Below are 19,042 nucleotides of genomic sequence, written 5' to 3'. Positions count from 1 at the left end.
CTGAAACCTCTCTTTGCTCTTCCCTGGGGTTCTGGCCATCGGATGAGCAGACGAGGAGCTGTATGCTCGTGCTCCAGTGGGCTCCTGTGCGTGCCTGGAGCGGGTGCTTGGCTCCACGGAGGTGGTCACGTGTGCAGGTTGCTGCGGGAGCCGGGGTGAGCACCTCGCTGCAGCCGTTTTAGGGAGGAGGCAGCCAATGGCCAAAGGAGTTACGGGAGTTATTCAGGCTGAAAGGATCGCTTTTTTGAACTTGAACTGGTGGTCAGATCTCGAGCCTGGAAAATGGCACCTCCTTGTTCTTTCTTGTAAAAACCAAAAGCACCACCCTGGAAAACCTACACGAAATCCCTCAAAAAATCCTGAGCCAAATCAAAACAAACCTCCCGGTCCAAAAACCCCACCAGATTTTAGCGTTCGACCTTAGTCTTTTGTTCAAATGGACTTAAGAGTATCAGTGGCATCTGCAGTGAAATCTGAAATGGATATAAACACAAATTAACTGGGAGAAGTTCCTCCTAAGCAGGGTATTTCCCATACCCCCTTTTTTCCTTATGGACCCAAACATTTCACTGGGCTCCTACAAGGGAAACCCAAGTCACCTCCCAAAAGTTCGTCACGTCACATTGCGTAAGGCTACTGAAACAAAACCAGAACAAAATATGCATCCACATCCGTGTACCGTATTTACACCAGAACCCTCCCACCCCCTATACATCTCTGTGAACAAGATTCCGTGCTTCAAAAATTCATAAAAATATACAATTTACCCAGAACTGCATCTATCCTGCTCACTCCCTGCCTGGGGCATAGACTTCTCTATCTATATATAAAATACACTAGCCCTGTGAAGTTGCTTTGCTGAGAGCACAGTGGTGATTTTTGCAATGAAGGGAAAGGCTCGGGGGGTAGGGTGTGTCAGTGTATTACAGCACTGAACGCGTAAGGTAAATTCAGCTTTGCACAAAGCCTGCAGCAGTGTCCCCAAACCCCTGTGCAACGCAGGGACGACGCTGCAGACTGAGCGCAGAGGGCTCTGTTCCACCCACGTGGCGTTAGTGAGGCGCAGGTAACCGGGAGCGTTGCTTTTGAGTACAGTGTTACAACCAAATGCTTTGCTGGCAATAGACTGAGCTCCGTATGCGTGTTGCTGAGCCGTGGGTACAAAGGAGCCTTTCAGAGAGGCCAGAAGTGACCTGTCCCCCAGCTGATGCTTGGAAACATCCAACCATGGGATTTCTGCAGAATATAAAGTGGTTGCAAGAGTCCCCCTTGGCATCTCTCTTCCAGACAGAGACATGGGATGGGCTAAATTCTACTCGCCGTACTCAAGCAGGATTTAGCCTGGGGGAGTACAGCGGCAGTATTTAACCAATAGTAATTCTCACCAGAGAGGTACCATCTTCTGGGATACTATACTTTAGTTTTCAGTTACCTGTGCCAGAAATATTTGCTTAATAAGGAGGGCATTCAATACTCTCTCTCTCTGCTTTTAGGCTTTCTTTCCTATATCACATCCTTTGATTTATATCTTTAAGTTTAGTATAGCCTCTGGGTCAGATTCTGGTCTCTCTGTGTAGCTGTAATTCCAGACACGTTGAACTATACATGCTGGGTTGATTTACTCAAAATTTTTACTCCTGAACAGCACCTGACCCACTAACAAGGTAAAAATATTGCAGCTCTGCAAGTTTTTACTTATAAAATGTGGTTATAGTTTGGTCCCAGCTTTGGGGGAAAAAAACTGTCACCTGGAATGATAACACCAGTAATTGAAAATAGAGTTAGTATTTCTCTAGAGTATCAAACCATACAGAACTTCAACTTTTTATACATTTTCTGTATGTGAAATTAAATGGATCAGTCATGTATCAAAACATAGTTGGCCTCTCATTTCAGCTGTAGGAAGACTGCAATTATAAATTAATTTACACAGCAAAAATACTTTTGGTTTAAACAAAGAAAACAGTGTCACAGGACGGTGTGCTGTATTTCACTGGTGCGAAGCTTTGCATATACAGAGCACGGACAGGCGTGACCCGTGAACACCCGCTCGCGTTGTCGCACTTGGGTTGGCGAGTCGTTGGGTCTGTGGTGAGATTCACGTTTTGCTATCACAAAAAAAGCTCGACAGTGGTAACCAGACATTTCTACTGCTTAGCTCTGTAGCCAGTATTATGTCTACTGGAAACGTGAGATGACTAGTGATGGGAAAACAACATATATGCGTATATATGGGTTACTTCTAAAGCTGAAGGTACAATTACAGCTACTTTTAGGAAATGCTAATGAAAGAGGATCGAGTCCCTGCTGTAAACCAGATAAATTTAGATTTATGGTGATTACGGTTGTACATGACTGTGGCAGATCTGTAGGCGATGCTTGCACACAGTGGAGGCTCCCCCTTCCGTCCCAGCGACACAGCAGCACCTTAGAGAAGCTCCGCAGTGGAAAGGTGCCCCGAGTAGCTGGGAAGTGTGTTTTAAGGTATGAGATTTAACTTCAGGTAGCGGCAAATTTTTTTTCAGTGACGTCACTGACATAAACTACAGATTAATTAGGCCTCGCACGATGGGCATGGTCAGCAGCTCGGTAGCTGCAGGTGCCCTCCGAAGGGGTTTGGGCAAGCGGTGGGAGGTGTGGTTACTGCACAACTGAGAGCGAGGGTCAAAACTGCAAAGCCTGGGCGCTCGCACGGCACTGCGAAAGGATGCGGCCCAGGGGTAACCTCTCTCCCACGGGCAGAGCCCCAGAAACCCCCCTGCTAATGGCCCGTGGCAAGGGTCTGCCTGACCCTTGGCAGCACGGCTTGGTACGGATGCTTTTGGCTTACAGATAGGGCAGCAGGAAGCTACACTCCTACATAAAGTATGTGCTGCAGTATCTTGACTTGGGCTCTGAGATTGCTGAAAGATTGTGTCTTTTAATAAGGGGAAAAAAATATGTAAAAATAAGGATTTTTATTATCATGGCAAGAACAATGATAGGGATGCCAAGATACTACTGCCTCGCAAGATAAAGTGGCACATGTTCTACACAATAATGTGTGCAATGTCTGATGACTTTGGAAATCCGTTCTCAAGCAGATTTCCTAATAAATTAACACAAGAAAAATACTTTCATATAAAACAAAGTCCAAAGGATTTTTTTTTTTAAAGTAAAAGCAAAACCTTCAGGGACTATATTACTTATCTCTCTCTACAGATATAATCTCCTGAATTTTTTTTTAAATAAATTTATTCTTGTCTTAGAAAAATAAAATGAGTAGCCAATTTAGTCAACGGAAAGTATCTCACAGACTTAAAAGCATGCCCAGCAAGCATAGCCTTGTAAGACTAAATTAATGTTAAATCAAAGCAATTTGTTACTAAACCATCTAGTCTGCAATTCACAGTTGATTACTACAAACTGTATTTTTAAAATTTTTTTTGGCCCATATAAAAATAACATATTGCAACTCAAAGTGCATTTTTAAAATAAACAATCAACTATTTTTATCAAATAAAATATTTACACCATTTGGTTTGTACAGTCTGAAATGCGCTTCATGCGATGACCATGGGAACATCATCTGAAAATCCAGTTATCATTGGGGCTTCGTCATCCTCATCTCCTGAAAAACAAACGCAGAGCTCTGTTACGCCGCCCCCAGCGTTTCGTGGGGCACGAGTTAACCGGCTACTGAAGCTGGACACAAAAATGCCCTCAAAAACAGTATGTTACAGCCTCCCTTGTGCACTTACCTGGTTGTTATATCTCAGGTCTTAACTGATTTGTGTTAGGGGGAGCGGTTTAAAGGAAGCTACTAAAAACATTTTTCCTGGGACAGCTTAGCTGTTACGCCGCCCCCAGCGTTTCGTGGGGCACGAGTTAACCGGCTACTGAAGCTGGACACAAAAATGCCCTCAAAAACAGTATGTTACAGCCTCCCTTGTGCACTTACCTGGTTGTTATATCTCAGGTCTTAACTGATTTGTGTTAGGGGGAGCGGTTTAAAGGAAGCTACTAAAAACATTTATCCTGGGACAGCTTTGTATCCTTAAAAAAGGAGCAAACCCATACAGATTTTTATGCCTAAAGTGGCCCAAAGCACGTAGGTCTTGCACTGCTATCACTTCCTTAAGGCTGCGTGTGAAACCAAGGGCTACGTACCTAAATCATCCCCCGAGGAGAATATGGCTGAGCCCAGGCGGGAGCTGTAGTGGCTGTTGGCAAAGGCAGTGAAGCTGTTCTGCAGCCGTCTGTGCCTCATGTACAGCACCACGAACCCAATCCCGAGGGTCACCAGCAGCAGGAACAGCACCGGTACCACGATGGCCGCGACATCCGTGGTTCTACCGGTTTTTGATGCAGAGGAGTCTTCACCTAAGATGAGGGAGGGAAAAAAGTGCCATTAGCAACAGATAGCACATTTCTCTAGTGAGTTTGAGGCCTTCGTTAGTCTTTGCTAAGAGGGATGGGGAAAATGCCAGGGACGTACCAGTTCCTAGTTCATCATAGAGAAGCGTGGCCGGCTCGCCGCACATCTGCCCACCGTACAGGCACCTGGCCTGAACGGTGAATGAATAGTTGTGACCTATCTTCAGGTTGGAAACTTTGAAGAAGTTTTCTGTGGTGTTCCCGAGATAAGCCGTGATGTTCATCAAGCTGTCAAACATGTGAATCTCGTAACCCTGCAAGTTGTGAAAACAAAGACACAAACCCCAAATCACTCAGCTGCAGAGGTCAGGTTTGCTCCTTCTGACAGCGCTTTGAAACTTGGTTTTCCTCCTGAATCCAGCTTGGATGAAATGCATTGGGCTATCAGCTGGGAGAGAGCGATGTGGAGCCTCCTCCAGGCATCTGTCAGTGTGTGCTGACCTTGGCCAGTTCAGGGAGGAGAGAAGATTTCGATCTGTCTGGTTCACTGTGTTCTTAGCATCCACCCGAGACCTTCCAAAACACAGAGTCCAGTAACGGTGATGGCTTTTTTTGGTGCAGTTTGCTACCTGCTCGGGCCCTGACAGCGAACGTGTCACAGGTTTTCTATCAAAGTCTAAATAATGACAATTCTTAGGTGCCACCGATGCACTTCCCAGCACGACGGGGCAGTGTCCTATTCCCAGGCCCTTTCACACGTGACAGTTGACCTTTTTCAAGAGGATAATTATGTTCCTAAAAGGTGACCGATTGCATCTATCAGCTTTAGTGCCTTAGTCGTAATAGGAATTGAAGCGAGGTCTGTGCAGAGAGCTCATCAGGGACACCGAGGGGAGCAGAGCGTACTGCTCTGTGTGAGTCTGGGAAAGGAGCCTTGCAGTGACTCTGCCCTAGGATTTTCTCCAACACAGTCCGTGGGATGGGAGAAACAGCGCAACTTACCCGGCTTTCATTGAAATTGCTTTCCTTTAATGCCAAACTCTTCCAAAACAGCAGAATATGGTCATTTTCTGTTATAATTTTTAAGGCGTCTGGTGCAGACAGTGGAACTGCGAATGAGGAAAACACGGCAGGCAGGTTAGGCTTTAACACCGGAGACACTTTTGGCTGGCAAACAGCAATGAGGTCACTTCTGAAACGTAGTATTTTTAGGGTTCGGCACAAGACTCTGCTTAGAAAAGGGAGAGGATACTGTGGCGTGTAATCTGGTAGGAGTCTTCCCGTGGGGTTTTACGGTAGGACCATAGCGGTATTTCACCGTGTCTACCCAACCCAACGGGTGTCTTTCCCATGCCCCCCTAGGCAGGAGAAAAACTCCCCAGCTATCTTGAGAGGCTTCCTCTCCGCGGCTGTTGTCTGGGGGTTTACTTGCTCTCCCTGGGAGCTGCAGGGAGGCCTCTTGGAACCGGGCTTCAGCTGCGGGAGAGGACTGGGCGATGCAGAAACGCAGCGCGTCGGTGGGATGGATGGATGGTGTCTGGGACGGGCGCTGCATTCCCTCTAGTGGACACCGCTGCAAGGCCTCGCCCCAGCACCCACCCAGCGCTGCTCCTTCCTTTACCTGTGCTGATCTTCATGCTGGTTTCTTTGCTCATGTTTCCCAGTTGAACGATCACATGGTATTTCCCTCCTGGTTCGAGTTTCTTAATGGTGTACTCCACCGTGCTGTTCCGGGTCTTCACTTTGTAGATTTTATCTGTTTTTCTTACTAAATCTTTAACCGCGACCGCATATAACTGAAGGGGGAGGAAAGGAACACGCCGTGAAAAATCTTCCTTTCCTGCAGACTTGGTAACCATCTCATGCAACAGTAGGACATTAGACAGGGGAGGGGAGGGACAAAACAATTTAATTAATCCATGCCTGTACTCTACAGAAAGCATGGGAAGTAAGCTGGACTAGCTGGATCCCTGCCTGAGATTAATATTTCCAGATCCAGAAAATGCAGTTATTTGAACAGATGAGGGCAGGAGGAAAACCTCAGGTTGTATTTCTCAACGAATCACAAGGATGCAATGCAAACTCCTGCCCTGTTGAAGTTTCCAGTTTTGCCAAGATGATTTATACCTTTAAACATTGCTGTTTAAAGGAGCGGAAAGCTTGCTGAGAAAATGACTCACCTTCAACGGAGCGAGACCTGAGCGTACACCAGCGTGTCACAAAACAGAACCGGGCTTTGTTGGGGCTGCGCCAGCGCAGCTGGAGCGGGAGGCAGAGCCCGCATCCCAGCTTGTCTGATGCCTGTCCTGCAGGCTGTGCTCAGACCCCAGCCAGCACGGACTCCAGGGCAAAGCTGAGGCCCGCAAAGGTGTCTTAGCACATGCCCAAGTTTGCTTTCAGACTCAGTCAGCAACAGATATCCCAGAGCTGACTCTTGATAAACGCACCATGAATGTGATAGGCCTGAGCTAACGGCCAGTAACGTGAATAGAGGAAATGCAGGTCACAGAGGTGTCAGCATCCTGACAATATTTAGGTAGACCTGATCTCAGAATGAGTTGTCCATCAGCAGCAGGGCAGGGATCTGTCTTTGAGCAAGGGTTTTGTGTGCAAAGGGAAAGGAGAAGGCGCTGTGAAGATATTACCATGTCCTGGTCAGGCGAATCGTAGGGTGGTTCCCACTTAATGACAGCGAACGTCTTCCCAGTGTGCACCGAGTGGAGGTGCCGAGGGGGAAGCCGGTTGTCAGGGATCATCTTCACCACAACGTAGTCAGACGGTGGCCCTTGGTAGGGAGACATCACACGGACCTTGAAGGGATGACAAAAAGGTTAGTAGTGTACCTTCACGCTTTGGTGGAAATCTATGGCCTGCAGTGGAGGTAGGAGTGGGAACAGGAAAGGAGCCTACCAGAAACAGGTACTGCTCGTCCCGCTGCACGAGCACAGTGATGTTGTGGGAAGTTGTGGTGGTGTTGTGAGGGCTCCTGTACAACTCTAGGAAGGATGTGGCGTAGAAGATGCCATAGACCTGCAGAGGAAGAGCACAGCAGGGACGGTACAGAGTTTGGCAAGGCCCAGAGCATCCACCCAAACTGTCACTGGCTGTCACTTTGCAGGGACATGAAGCAAAGACCCTTTTTCTGGACACTCTCTCCTGCTCAAGTTCAGTCTGCCCACTCCCCACCCTAAAATCCTGGGCTCAGCTCTGATAACACAGCAGTCAATTGAAAGACCACTGGAGTTATTTGTATTTCAGCCACTTCTCCACTGGATCAGTGGATGAACAAATGGATAATAAGACGACTTTCTTTGCTTATGTTTAAGGGGCAGCAGGTACTTTCCCTCATTTTTTGCGCTTAAAATTTTTAGGGCCTTGGAATTAAATCCCAACAAACAATCCTGATTTAAGGTTCAGCTTCTGTTTTGAGACTCTGAGCTAGACCCCACCCTGGAAAAGAAAGCTGATGCCTTACGACATTCCTCGGTCCAGTCCAGCTGCACTCCACTGCAGTCTGGTTGATGGCCTTGGCTTTGAGACTTGGCGATGCAGGTCTTGTCCCACTGGTCACGACATGTACAAAAGACAGAGGGCTGTCCCCCAGCTCCGTCTTAGCCCAAGCAGAAATTTCATAGGGGGTGTGTGCTGTCAAATTTGCCACTGAGGAAGAAGAGAAACATGCACTATTAGGTGAGGCAGAGCATTGCCATGTCAGGGTGAGAGCACTAGGAAACGGGCAACATCATCAAATAGTCTTAGACAGGAGCCTGCCTCTCTTTGTGTCTTCATTAATTTTGAGTAATTTCCTTTATACAGAAGCACCTGGGACTCTGGTGTGTAACCTAGCCTGTGCTTTTCTGTATCAGGATGCCTTCCCCTATCTAGACTGTGCACACCAGAGATTTTTCCAAACCAGAAATTTGATTAACAGGGACATGGACTGTATTCAAGCCCAAGAAATTGACCTTTTGCAGAGTAGATAAGGAACCACAGACAAAATCCTGGGTGATAAGGCTAGTGCAGGTCTGGTGGATAAATCCTAAATCTGCTTGAAATCTCCAAGTCCTAAAAACAGAGGCCAAGGATTTGCCCTCTCCAGATTTACTCTTTCCTAGACAGAAACTAATAGTTGCAAAAGAAGAAGTAAAAACTCACTCCTACAGCCTTCCATAAAACCTTCCGCTTGGTGTTGACTACAGCAGAATTTTACACTTTGTGCAGAATTTACCTCTTTGGATGGACTTTTCTCCTTCTATGATCAGAGTCCTTTTTTCCTGCCTGTGCGTATCAAATGTCCAGTAGATGTTCACAACGTAACCGCTGACCTGTCAGGCAGCAAGGGCACACAATACGAACACCGGTTCAGCTGGTTTTGCGTGCAGTGAGGGTCACCACCAAAAGTCTTTGCATTGTGTTTTCCATCCTAATTAAGAGAACTGGGGAGCTTTATGAGTAATAAGAAATGATTTGGCATGAAATAACTAGTTTCAAAAAGTAATTGCAATACTTAAATAGGTGATAGCTTATCCCATCCAACATTTACCATTTATCCAACACAGGCCTTTTTTTCCTTTGTCTTAGTTTCAGAAATAAAGGTGAAAATGTTACCTTGATATTAGTAGTCATTTTTAGGCTGAAACTTATGGAGTCCTCGCTGTAGCTCTCAATGTGTATGAGAGGTGGAGGAATGACTGGAAAGAAAGAGAAACAGCTGTTACCTCAGCACAAAGACATACAAATACTTATCGAAGGGGTACAGGTCAAATACAGGTTTTCATTATGACAACATACCAGGAATCCCTCATCTTTCCAGCCCCAGCCTTGCCTGTCTCTAAGACATGTGTCCCTCAGAAGACAATGACATGCTGTACCTCCATCGTTTTTTCTGTCAGCCACCTAAACGCTGTCTTATCCGTGCCCTGCACAGCACGGGCTGGAAGCAGAGAGGTCTGGGCACAGACATTTTACTTCCGAACTCAGTGGGACAAGCTCGTGTCCCAGTTAACGGCTTCTGACCTCCCTAGGAACTGGTGAGGGTGGTCAGGAGCTATCAGTGGGGACAGCTGTCAAATGAAGTGAATGTTATTACAGTCCTTCCTATCTCTGTTTTTCCACCCATCAGGTTCTCATGTACTTCATATTATCTGAACCCTGCAATTTTAGTAGCACGGTGTTTTCTTTCCTTCCTTTGTCAACGTAGTGCAGATGCACTTTTATCTAGCAAATTAGCAGACAACTTTGACATCAGAACATAGGTTTGGAAGAAAACCTTGGCAAGAATACAAATGATTTCAAAAGGCTTTTCTAAAAAACAGTTTGGAGGGAAATGATTTACTGTGTTGTTTGAATTTACCTACTGTCAGACTGTAATGTTGTGATAGCTCCTGGGAGCCTTAGTGGTCTGTTAGTGGCCTAACCTACAGGATATGCAAAAACCATCATAATTAACATAATCTACGAGGAAGAAGAATGAGCAAGCATCCTTTCAACCAGTGCAGCGAAGGAGTCAGTGGTAATGTGTCTCGCCTACCTCAAGGTAGGGTCTAGCCTACACAACTCAGGGGAAATCCATCTGCAGTCTAGGACTGCCACATCCAGGGCAGTTCATCCATCCTACATGCCACAGAGTTTAAAGGAAGAGCCAGCAACCTGTTCAGACTTGTCACTGAACTTTGAAGTAGCTCAAGTTAAGCAAAATGGTACAACGAAGCTGTTAAATAGTGTAAAACGCTCAGCTGGGAGGAATAAAAGACAAGGAGGTTGTTATGCATGCTGATGCTAACATTTCAGGCTTATATTCTGTCTTTTTGTTATGTTGTCCAAATTCACTGAAACAACAACACTTACCTTTGCCTTTTATGGTGGCTATGGATTTGGAATCACTCCAATTTCCCACTCCTCGACTAGTTACCGCAGCAACCTTTTCAAATAAGAAGGTTAGTTAATATGAACAATTGTATAATACAAACAGAGTGAGGTTAGAGCAAGGTTACGGACATGGCGGGGCTCATGAGAAAAGGACTTTGAAGCAAACAATAGCTTAATTATTTGGCAACAAAATACTTATTACAGAGATAAAGCAGCTTACTTTAAGTCAATTAAAGGAATCTAAGAGGAGGGAGGTGCATCCTCTTTGTGGATAACCATGCTCTTATGAATCTTTATGAGGAGTCCATCAAGATAAGGAGCTTTGGACTCTGTTGGCCATTACGTAGTTAGCCACAGTGGTGCGGTCCATGCAAATGCTGAATCTAGTTCCAAAGATTTCTTTGGGAACAGATTAGTATGGGAAGGAACACCATGGAAGGAAAGACTCGCTCCAAGCCATCGTGAGAATAACACTGATTCACTGGGCAGAGGGCATTTATCCCAACTCCCAGTGAACTCCCCCAACCACCCATGTTCCTTCCGCACAGCGAGGATGGACAACGGCACAGGATACATTTCCCAGGGCTCACTGTGCAGACTTTCATTTCCTACTCTTATTACTTCTGTCTATAATTACCCAGCTTCTCCCACGTGCATACATTCCCCACAGGCGGATCTGCTTCTTTTCCCGGTGATACAGCAAGGACCAAATTTATCTCTGGCCCAGATCTGGCGCAATTGCAGTGACATTGGAACGGGCAATTAGTAGTGCACATTTCATAATACAGCCTTACCTTCTGGGAGATGGAGCAAATCAAGAGCCTTAATTCAGGGCTTGAAACTATATACATTAGCAGTGCAAAGGCCAAGCCCCCATTGTGGGTTGACGTTAAAAGGGCAGGATTTTAACAACATGCTTTTTTAGCGAGTACTTGACTGTGCAGGACTTAAGTGAAGAGCAATGAGTTGGTGCATAGATAGAGCTCTGAAAATACTCACTCTAACGGTGTATAACGTGTTGACCTGTAAGTTCGTGATCTCAGTGTAGTTCTTGGTGGTTCTAAGGGATGACCACTCCTTGGATCCACTCCTGCTGTATTCCACCTAGGAGTACCAAAACAAGGGATGAGGGCTCCACCGTCAACAATACCATGGGATGACAGGTCCCTCTGTGTGAAAATGTCAGTAGAAAGAAGTCAGAAAGCTTAGGAAGGGAGCCAGAAATGAAATTATGAACTTGAGGGCTGTGGTGCTAGCTACAGCCCTGCAGCTTTTCTTCTCCCAACTTGCCCAACGGTCTCAGCAGGTTTCCCCTACAAACTGTCCCATTCCTGGCCCACGCCCCTCCACAGAGATAGCTGTGTTCAGACAGCCAGCCCGTGCTGCTGTGAGCCCCCAGAAGCCTTCCCCATCCCACCGCCAATCCAGACTTGGGCCTGCCGGGCAGCAGGACTCACAATGAATTCCCGTATGAGGCCGTGGGCATTCACAGGGGGACTCCAGCAGCCTGTCACCACACCCTCAGCTTCTTTTTTCAGGGACAGCTGAAGGTTAAAGGGAGCATCTGGTACTAGGGAGAGAAACAGAGGCGTTAGTGATGGTTGCGGCTGTGTGTCCAGATCACACAGGGAAAAGCAGGGTCTTCCTGAAAGGCTGGATCAAAGTGGGGATGGCCAATCCTTTTCACATCCCTCTGGAGCAATGTTGTAACTGCGGTGAAGCTAGGATTTTGCTAAGCTCTTTGCTTTATTCGGCATCCCTTCCTTCATCTGACCTCCACTCTGCAGCTAGAAAGATCTGCTCCTTGCGTGCAGCACTGAGCAGTCCCACAGGCTGCATGGTGAGAACTTCCCAGGGACACTAAACCACTGAGTGACGGGGAGGAAAGAGGGCAGGTTGGTGACACAGTGCAGGACTGACTCTAGGCAGGGAACTCGCAGCCCTTTTTCCCAATCCAGCACAAGTCCCAGGCCTGCGGAAAGGCTCCTTTTGTCCATAACGGGGCTACCTCCACAGTTTCTACTTTCAAAGCCAAAGCAACACACACCAGGTCACCGATAGGACCGCGCAGGTCTGCTTACATCCTTCGGGTGCCCGGAGGGTGATGAAGTCGTTGCTGTTGTAGACTCGGCTGAGGCACTGCACTTGGACTTTCACCTGATAGGTACAGTCAGGCTTGAGGACTTTCAAAACGCTGTTGGTTTTGTTGCTGTGGGTTTCCAAAATCTTCCAAATGCTTTCACCGACCGTCCTGCACAAGAGTCACACCCCTCCAGTCAGGACAGTGTTTAGTAATAAAGGGTGATTTGTACGTTCAGAGCTTGCTGCTTAGTTTTCTTTTCAGTAAAGCCACACCACTGGCTTGAAAAGACGCTCTTGGAAAGCCTGAACTAAACACAGGTTAGTGACTTTATCAGCACAGTCCTCTGAGGTTTTCAGCAACTGCTGTGCTCCAATTTCTTGACTTTGTTCTCATTGTTAGCAGTCCCACAAAGACAAGACCGGAGTGGAAGAAAACCCCTGAATATAACTACATTTCTGTCTGACTAAACAATCACAGAGGAAACAAATACAGCTTTTCACAACTGCCCCCTAGTTACAGCTATTTTGAGCCTCCTTTGCAACCAAGTATTAGAAAATGTTCCAAGTGGAACTAGACTGCGCAGCTCCCGGTCTTTCAGGCCTGATTCTCTATGGTCCTTTGCTGTAAACATGGGAATGTTGATACCCGTTCTCATGCTTCTCCTAGCCTTTACTTGATACGGACAGCAACGGGTGTAATGCCACCGTACCTGTAATAGATGTTGTAGACACAAGAGGTTGAGGACATTCTTTTTGGTCGAGCCCACATCAGGGTGACATCACCAGAGAAATCGGCTGTCCATTGGAGGTTCTGGACTTTGTACACGATTGTGTCATCTAAGCAGGCAACAGGAAAAGTTAGTCTATCAGAGGGAAACAAGCCTTTTGCCCAGAACAGAAACAGGGGTTATATTCGTAGCACAAACAACATGTGGAGGTAGAAACAGTAGTATGACTGAAGGGAACATCTGCACCATTCAAATTAGATGTGTAATTTAGATGGGAATTATCAGTGGAGAAGAGCATGCATGCCAGAAGCCACTTCAGAGCAGGAACATAGGTCTTAGTTCTCCCCAAAATGTCTCAGTTGGCTTTATGCTGCATCATGCAAGCATCTCGTTTCCCCTAAGGGAAGAAAAAGCGTGGCTGTTGATGAAATACTCTTCAACATCATTTTGGAAGTGTATGAGTGCAAACTGATCAGTGCAAGCTAAGTCACTCTTCTACTCATGCGATGAATCTGTGCTGTCACTGTGAGCCATCCAGGGCCTGCCTTCGTGGTTTTTCCTTATCACATCTCCCGTTCAGCAGAAGGACCCAAGCAAAGGCTGGTAATTAAGGCAGTAGTCTGGGGATTGCTTTGACGTGAGCTCTGCAGCTGAATCACCTTGACCTTGGGAGAGGCATTTAGGGGAAAACAGCACTGTGAAATCCAGCACTGGCACTGGTGGGGACTGGAGGTGCTTATCTGAAACAGCCCAAATCCACGCCTTGCTCCTGCTAGGCTATGCCCTGCTCTCTCCCTCCGGGGACCACATGTTGGAGCCCACATCCAAGCACCGTGGTCTGGCCCCACTCCGGTGCTCAGCTTCATTCCCAGTGCTGTACAGAAACAAAGCAGAGTGAAGCCAAACTGCTGCTGCTTTGCTTTCCCTAACGAACTGGAAAGGAAACCCAGCAGGCACGTGGGTCCGCGGACAGGCACAGCAAGACAAAATATCCGAGGGAAAAGAGAGGGTTTCCCCTTGGTGGAGCAGCCGAGCCATGAATCTCAGCAGCTCCTTCCCCCTTCCCTGAACCTGCCAGCCTCCCCCAATCAATATTTAATTAAAGAACTAAAACCTGACTGATGCTCAAACCCCCAGGCAGTTCAGTAGGAAAGCGGCTGAATCCCATGGCTGGCCAGAGACAGCGATTGATCGCCGTTATCTGCCCAGGGCGGGCTGCTGCGCACGTCCCGCCTGCCTCCGCAGGGCCACTGAAGGCCAGCGTGGGAGGACAGTGATAGCAGCAGGGTACGTGCCACGGCTCCCAGGGTCACCTTGCAAAGGAGGACAGAGCTGGAGACTATCGCTTCACCTGTGGGCCCTGTAAAATAGACAGCTTTGCTCCTACCCGTCCTAAAGTCGCTTTCTGTGTCCGAGGCTGCTGTCAGACAAATCATCAGTGTAGATACTGTCTGGAAAGTTTGTCCCAGCTAATTATAAACAGGCAAGGAGGTAGCTTGGACAACTGAAAAGAAGCAGTTATGTCTAGGATGTTATGAATGAAAGGTCATGTACCCAGGAGAGCACCACCTGCCCAGAGCAGGGCGTGAGAAAACGAGAAGGCTGCTGCTTACCGGTACAGTTCTTCTCATCGCTGCTGTCTGAGCAGTCCAGATATCCATCACACCGCTCTGTCACCATAATGCAGGCCTCTCCATCCTCGCATTTATATCCATTAGGGCACGACAGGGTGCCGTGAGTAGCTGAAAGAGGCAGAGTGGTTTCAGGACTCAAGGCAGGGCTGTTTACAATGCCAGTGCTGCTCCAAAGGCAGATATGATGCTGGAGTGGCTGTACATCAGGGATGTTTACAATGCCAGTGCTGCTCCAAACACAGATATGATGCTGGAGTAGCTGTACATCAGGGATAGAGCCCAGGCAGAGTGACCCCGTCATAGGGATATCTCGTTCTGTCTGCATCTTCTGGCATGGTGGCATCAGAAGAACCTGGAGCTTTTCCCATGGGAAACAACTGGACTTCTAAAGGGAATGGCACTGGTTGTTGGGGATTTTTAGTCTTATTTTACTGGAATGCTGCATTTACTGCAAGGATTTCACTGGCAATAAAACCCCTTGGTGGCTCTCCCACCCTCAAAAAGAGCTTCCCAAGGGAAGGAGCCAGGCAAGACGCCCTCCTCTCCCGGCACTCACGGCAGCTCCTCTCGTCCGTGCCATCCTGGCAGTCCCGCAGGCCGTCGCACCGCTTCCAGTTGGGGATGCACTTATGCAGCTGCTGGCACTCAAACTCGAACCTGCTGCAGCGTCCCGGGAGCGACGGGGAGGTGGCCGTCACATTGGGTCCTGCACACAGTGAGGAAAGCACCCAAGGCATGGCCAGGCTGCTGCTGCCAGGAGGGACCAAAACACATCCCCAGGTCCCGACTCCACTAGATGGCAATCTCTTCCCATCCAGCAGGTAAACTGCTGGGGTGATGCCCAAGCCATCCTCTCTCCCGACTGCAGAGGGCTGGAAAGAAACGGGTTTGCAGGGGATGTCCTGCACCCAATGGCTCAGAGCTCGGCAAGCCCTAGCAAGGACCACAGCGAGAAAAAACCCTCTTTTACCTTCAGCACTAGGTGTGAGCTAAAAAGCCACCCATGCAGCCCCGCTGCCCGTGATTTTACGGTCTCAGACACAGTGGCATTTGAGCAGCGACCTGCGGCAGTAATTCTCCTCCTGTGTCCTCCTGTGGGGCTGGACCAGTGTCCCAGCTGGTAGCAGGAGGTCAGACCCCAGGGCGAGAAGAGATGGTGGGATTTTACACCATGGAGTAATTCAGCCCTGTGATCTGGCAAGGCTCTGAGCCTGAAAGGCACTGCAGTCCCTGCGGATGTGATCCTACAGAAAAAGGAAAGGGGTGAGGCAGAGAAGAGCTTACGTGAAGTGGGGCAGGCTTCCTCGTCGGAGCCGTCGGTGCAGTCCTTGTAGCCATCGCAGACCCAGCTGTTCATGATACAGGTGCCGCTGTTGCAGCGGAAGTGATTCGGTAAACACGTCGGTGGGATCGATGTAGTAATGGGATGAACCGGAGAACCTAAAAAATACACCGTTCAGAGCTGATCCGAGAGGCCTGCTGCTGCGAACGGGCTGAAGCTGGGCCTGTTCCCAGCAGACTGAAAGCCACTATCAGAGGAGGAAAGCGGGAAAAGCATTACAAGCCCAATGTTTCATCTGCATTGCATCCGCACAGCTCCTGATCAGGATTTCCAAAAACACAGAGTAAAAAGATGCACGAGAGTGTGCGTACAGGCCATTCACGGCAGAATTTCAGAGCCACCGGGGCTGGCGCAGGCTGTCCCAAGCAGCCCTGAGTGAAGGCAGCTGATGTGTGCCCTTACCCTCACAGTCCTTCTCATCGGACCAGTCTCCGCAGTCGTTCTCCTCGTCACACTTCCACCGGTTGGGGATGCAGTGCCCGTTCCCGCACTGAAACTGGTAGTACCGGGAGCAGTTTGGGGCCTCTGTTGGGTTTTCTGATGACGAGAGGAGAGTCCTGTGAGCCCCAGAATTATCACCAGTCTTCAGCACGGCTGAAGTGCAGGAACATCTTAAGCTGGGCTATGGCTGGCCAGAGAGCATCACCCTATCTATTTGCCTGAGCAGCACGGACAGGGTTTTTTCTCTTCATCTCCCAACATCCCCATTCCTCACAGCCCACGCTAGCCTGTTTCCACCACTATTATGCCTGTGTGCTGGGTGCTTCAGGGTCAGACACCTCCTGAGATCTCAGAACCAGAGCTGACAGCATAATTCAGACAGAGCATGATGGTGAAATGGAGAAGCAAACCCTGCAACTCTGAAATGAAGAGGCAGCTGCTTTGTCTGGCTGGGTGCAGTTCCTACAGCTACCCAGGGAACAGTGGCAAATATTGAGTTTGGCTGAAAACTGCCTGTCTGTTTTGGGCTGGGAATCTGTGGAGTAAATATGGTCACATATGACTTAGTCAACTACAGGATGTGCCAGCCATATCAGATTTTCAGCGTGCTTCACTTTACCTACCTGAGATACGAGGAAAATGATACCGATCTCCACGTAGGACGATGTGCAAGCGGAATGCTACACACACCCATGCATATGTACGTACACAACTGCCTACGTAAAACATGAAGAAGCCAATACTCTGTGCTCCTGAAATTCAAAGGAGGCTGGAGCTATGGTGACAAGAGACCTTGAGGGTACTGCTCACCACAGTTTGCTTCGTCAGAGTAATCGCCACAGTCATCCATCCCATCACACTTCCACACCAGGCTGATGCACACGCCATTCTGGCACTGGAAGCTGAACTGGTCGCAAGTCCGGTGGAACTCGGGGTCCTGGGCTGCAGGGTGGCATGGAGAGACATCAAAGGTTTAGCATAAAGACCAAGGGCTTGCGGGAAGCTCAGCACTGAGGAGGAAGGAAGGAGCAAACTCAGAGGCAATCATGGATTTATAAGCAGATCATTATAGTCCAGAGCCAGCTCTTAGGAGATTTGGTGGCTTTCTGGTACCCTAGGGAATGAGCTCTCTTTTCCATACCCCTGGTTTCATTCACTATCCAACCCTCCTTTTGCAAAGGTGCACAATATCACACTTACAGCAGCCAGCATAGTTGGCATCTTCATCTGATCCATCTCGACACTGGATGATGCCGTCGCACACCATGGAGTGGAACAAGCACTGCTGCCGGTTCTTGCACACAAAATCCATGTAGCGGGTGCACAGGGGTTCTGGAGAAATGGGAGGTCAGGAAGAGAGGAGATGGCACCTCGTCTGTCCTTGGCAGTAAGAAAGCCACCCGCTGGGATCTGCACAGACCTGAGTGCACCGTCTGGATTTCAGGAAGTTACAGAAAGTTTCCAAGACGAATGGCTCGAGCTCTATCCCTCCACAGGCTGCCCTTCCCGAGAACACATCGGGGTGCAAGCAGGTTGGCACAGGCGTCAGGAAGGGTTTGGTCACCCCCCTGAATATGGCTCCTGACAGCACATCCTCCCTATCCGTCACAGCCCTGTCTACTGTGCCTGTTGCTGACGCTCACAGACCAGCTGATTTCCCAGAGAGCTCATGAATGCTAACTAAGGCTTTCCCGTTACCTCACCAGTGATTTTCTCCCAGTGAGACAGGCTTTGGCAGGCCGTGAAGGCTGCCAGCCCTCGCTGCTGGGGGCCCACCAGCTCCCCGTGGCCCCGGTACTCACCACAGTGTTGCTCATCCGAGGCGTCGGAGCAGTCGTTGATGCCGTCGCAGTGTTTGCTGGTTGGGATACAAGTGCCGTTGGGGCACTGGAAGCCGTTGCACTTTTTTTCTGAAATTCAGAATTGGGTAGATGTTGTGTGGGATTTTTTTTTTTTTTAAAGCTGCTTTTAGTCAGCTACAAAAAAGCCGTGGCAACAGCCCCACTTGGCTTCTCCCTGTGTCTTCCAGCTTTTGGAGATGTTCCCCTGAGTTTGCCGCAGGTTTTTCTCGTCGAGTTTGCAGAAATCCCACCCACCCCGTGGCAGAGCCCCTCCGCACGTGTCGCACGTTACCGCAGTTGGCTGGGTCCTCGTCGGAGCCGTCCTGGCAGTCGGCGTCACCATCGCAGGCCCAGCGCTGGGGGATGCAGTGGCCGTTCTGGCACTGGAAGCTGGAGGCCTCGCAGGTGTGATATACTGCTGAAACCAGAGCCGGGGGGACTGCCTGAGCGTGGGCCACTGCTGCATCCCTGCTGAGCTGCAGCGTGCGTTGGGTCGGGTCGCACCACTGTGCAACCCTGCTCCCTCTGCCTGCACCAGGACTGTGGGCCGTGGTAGGTCCCAGCACTGAGCAGAGCTCCAGAGCACAGCCACCACCCCACAGGCCCCAGGCAAGAGGATGCCGGCAGTCCAGGTTCTCCCTGGGTCACACCGTGGTCTTTTCCTCTCCATGCTGTGCTTGTTCACAACCCTGCTGTGCCTCAGGGATGGCTTTTGGAGACTAGCGAGCCCTCCCAAACCTCTCCCACAGT

At 48.8% G+C, this 19,042-nt stretch overlaps 1 protein-coding gene across 1 annotated transcript in view; it reads right to left on the bottom strand.

Moving 5' to 3' along the window:
- Positions 1 to 3,140: 3,140 nt before the first annotated feature.
- SORL1 (sortilin-related receptor, L(DLR class) A repeats containing) overlaps positions 3,141 to 19,042 on the bottom strand; it is a 37,056-nt gene continuing 21,154 nt past the window's right edge. The window contains exons 25-47 of the mRNA XM_010148825.1: positions 18,585 to 18,710; positions 18,254 to 18,361; positions 17,652 to 17,783; positions 17,262 to 17,393; positions 16,413 to 16,547; positions 15,953 to 16,108; positions 15,225 to 15,374; positions 14,648 to 14,776; positions 13,017 to 13,143; positions 12,306 to 12,475; positions 11,682 to 11,794; positions 11,224 to 11,328; positions 10,204 to 10,276; positions 8,965 to 9,047; positions 8,585 to 8,681; positions 7,832 to 8,016; positions 7,267 to 7,386; positions 7,002 to 7,166; positions 5,978 to 6,152; positions 5,359 to 5,465; positions 4,478 to 4,670; positions 4,150 to 4,362; positions 3,141 to 3,610 (exon numbers count right to left, since the gene is read on the bottom strand). Of these exons, the coding sequence (XP_010147127.1) occupies positions 3,543 to 3,610; positions 4,150 to 4,362; positions 4,478 to 4,670; positions 5,359 to 5,465; positions 5,978 to 6,152; positions 7,002 to 7,166; positions 7,267 to 7,386; positions 7,832 to 8,016; positions 8,585 to 8,681; positions 8,965 to 9,047; positions 10,204 to 10,276; positions 11,224 to 11,328; positions 11,682 to 11,794; positions 12,306 to 12,475; positions 13,017 to 13,143; positions 14,648 to 14,776; positions 15,225 to 15,374; positions 15,953 to 16,108; positions 16,413 to 16,547; positions 17,262 to 17,393; positions 17,652 to 17,783; positions 18,254 to 18,361; positions 18,585 to 18,710 (3,062 nt within the window). The 3' untranslated portion in view covers positions 3,141 to 3,542. The remainder of the gene's footprint in view (positions 3,611 to 4,149; positions 4,363 to 4,477; positions 4,671 to 5,358; positions 5,466 to 5,977; positions 6,153 to 7,001; positions 7,167 to 7,266; positions 7,387 to 7,831; positions 8,017 to 8,584; positions 8,682 to 8,964; positions 9,048 to 10,203; positions 10,277 to 11,223; positions 11,329 to 11,681; positions 11,795 to 12,305; positions 12,476 to 13,016; positions 13,144 to 14,647; positions 14,777 to 15,224; positions 15,375 to 15,952; positions 16,109 to 16,412; positions 16,548 to 17,261; positions 17,394 to 17,651; positions 17,784 to 18,253; positions 18,362 to 18,584; positions 18,711 to 19,042) is intronic.

This window comes from Eurypyga helias, unplaced genomic scaffold, assembly GCF_000690775.1.
Source record: "Eurypyga helias isolate BGI_N326 unplaced genomic scaffold, ASM69077v1 scaffold4003, whole genome shotgun sequence".
Lineage (NCBI taxonomy): Eukaryota > Metazoa > Chordata > Aves > Eurypygiformes > Eurypygidae > Eurypyga > Eurypyga helias.
The sequence above is the reverse complement of the archived record's forward strand: the minus strand, read 5'-3'. Positions and strand labels throughout refer to the sequence as shown.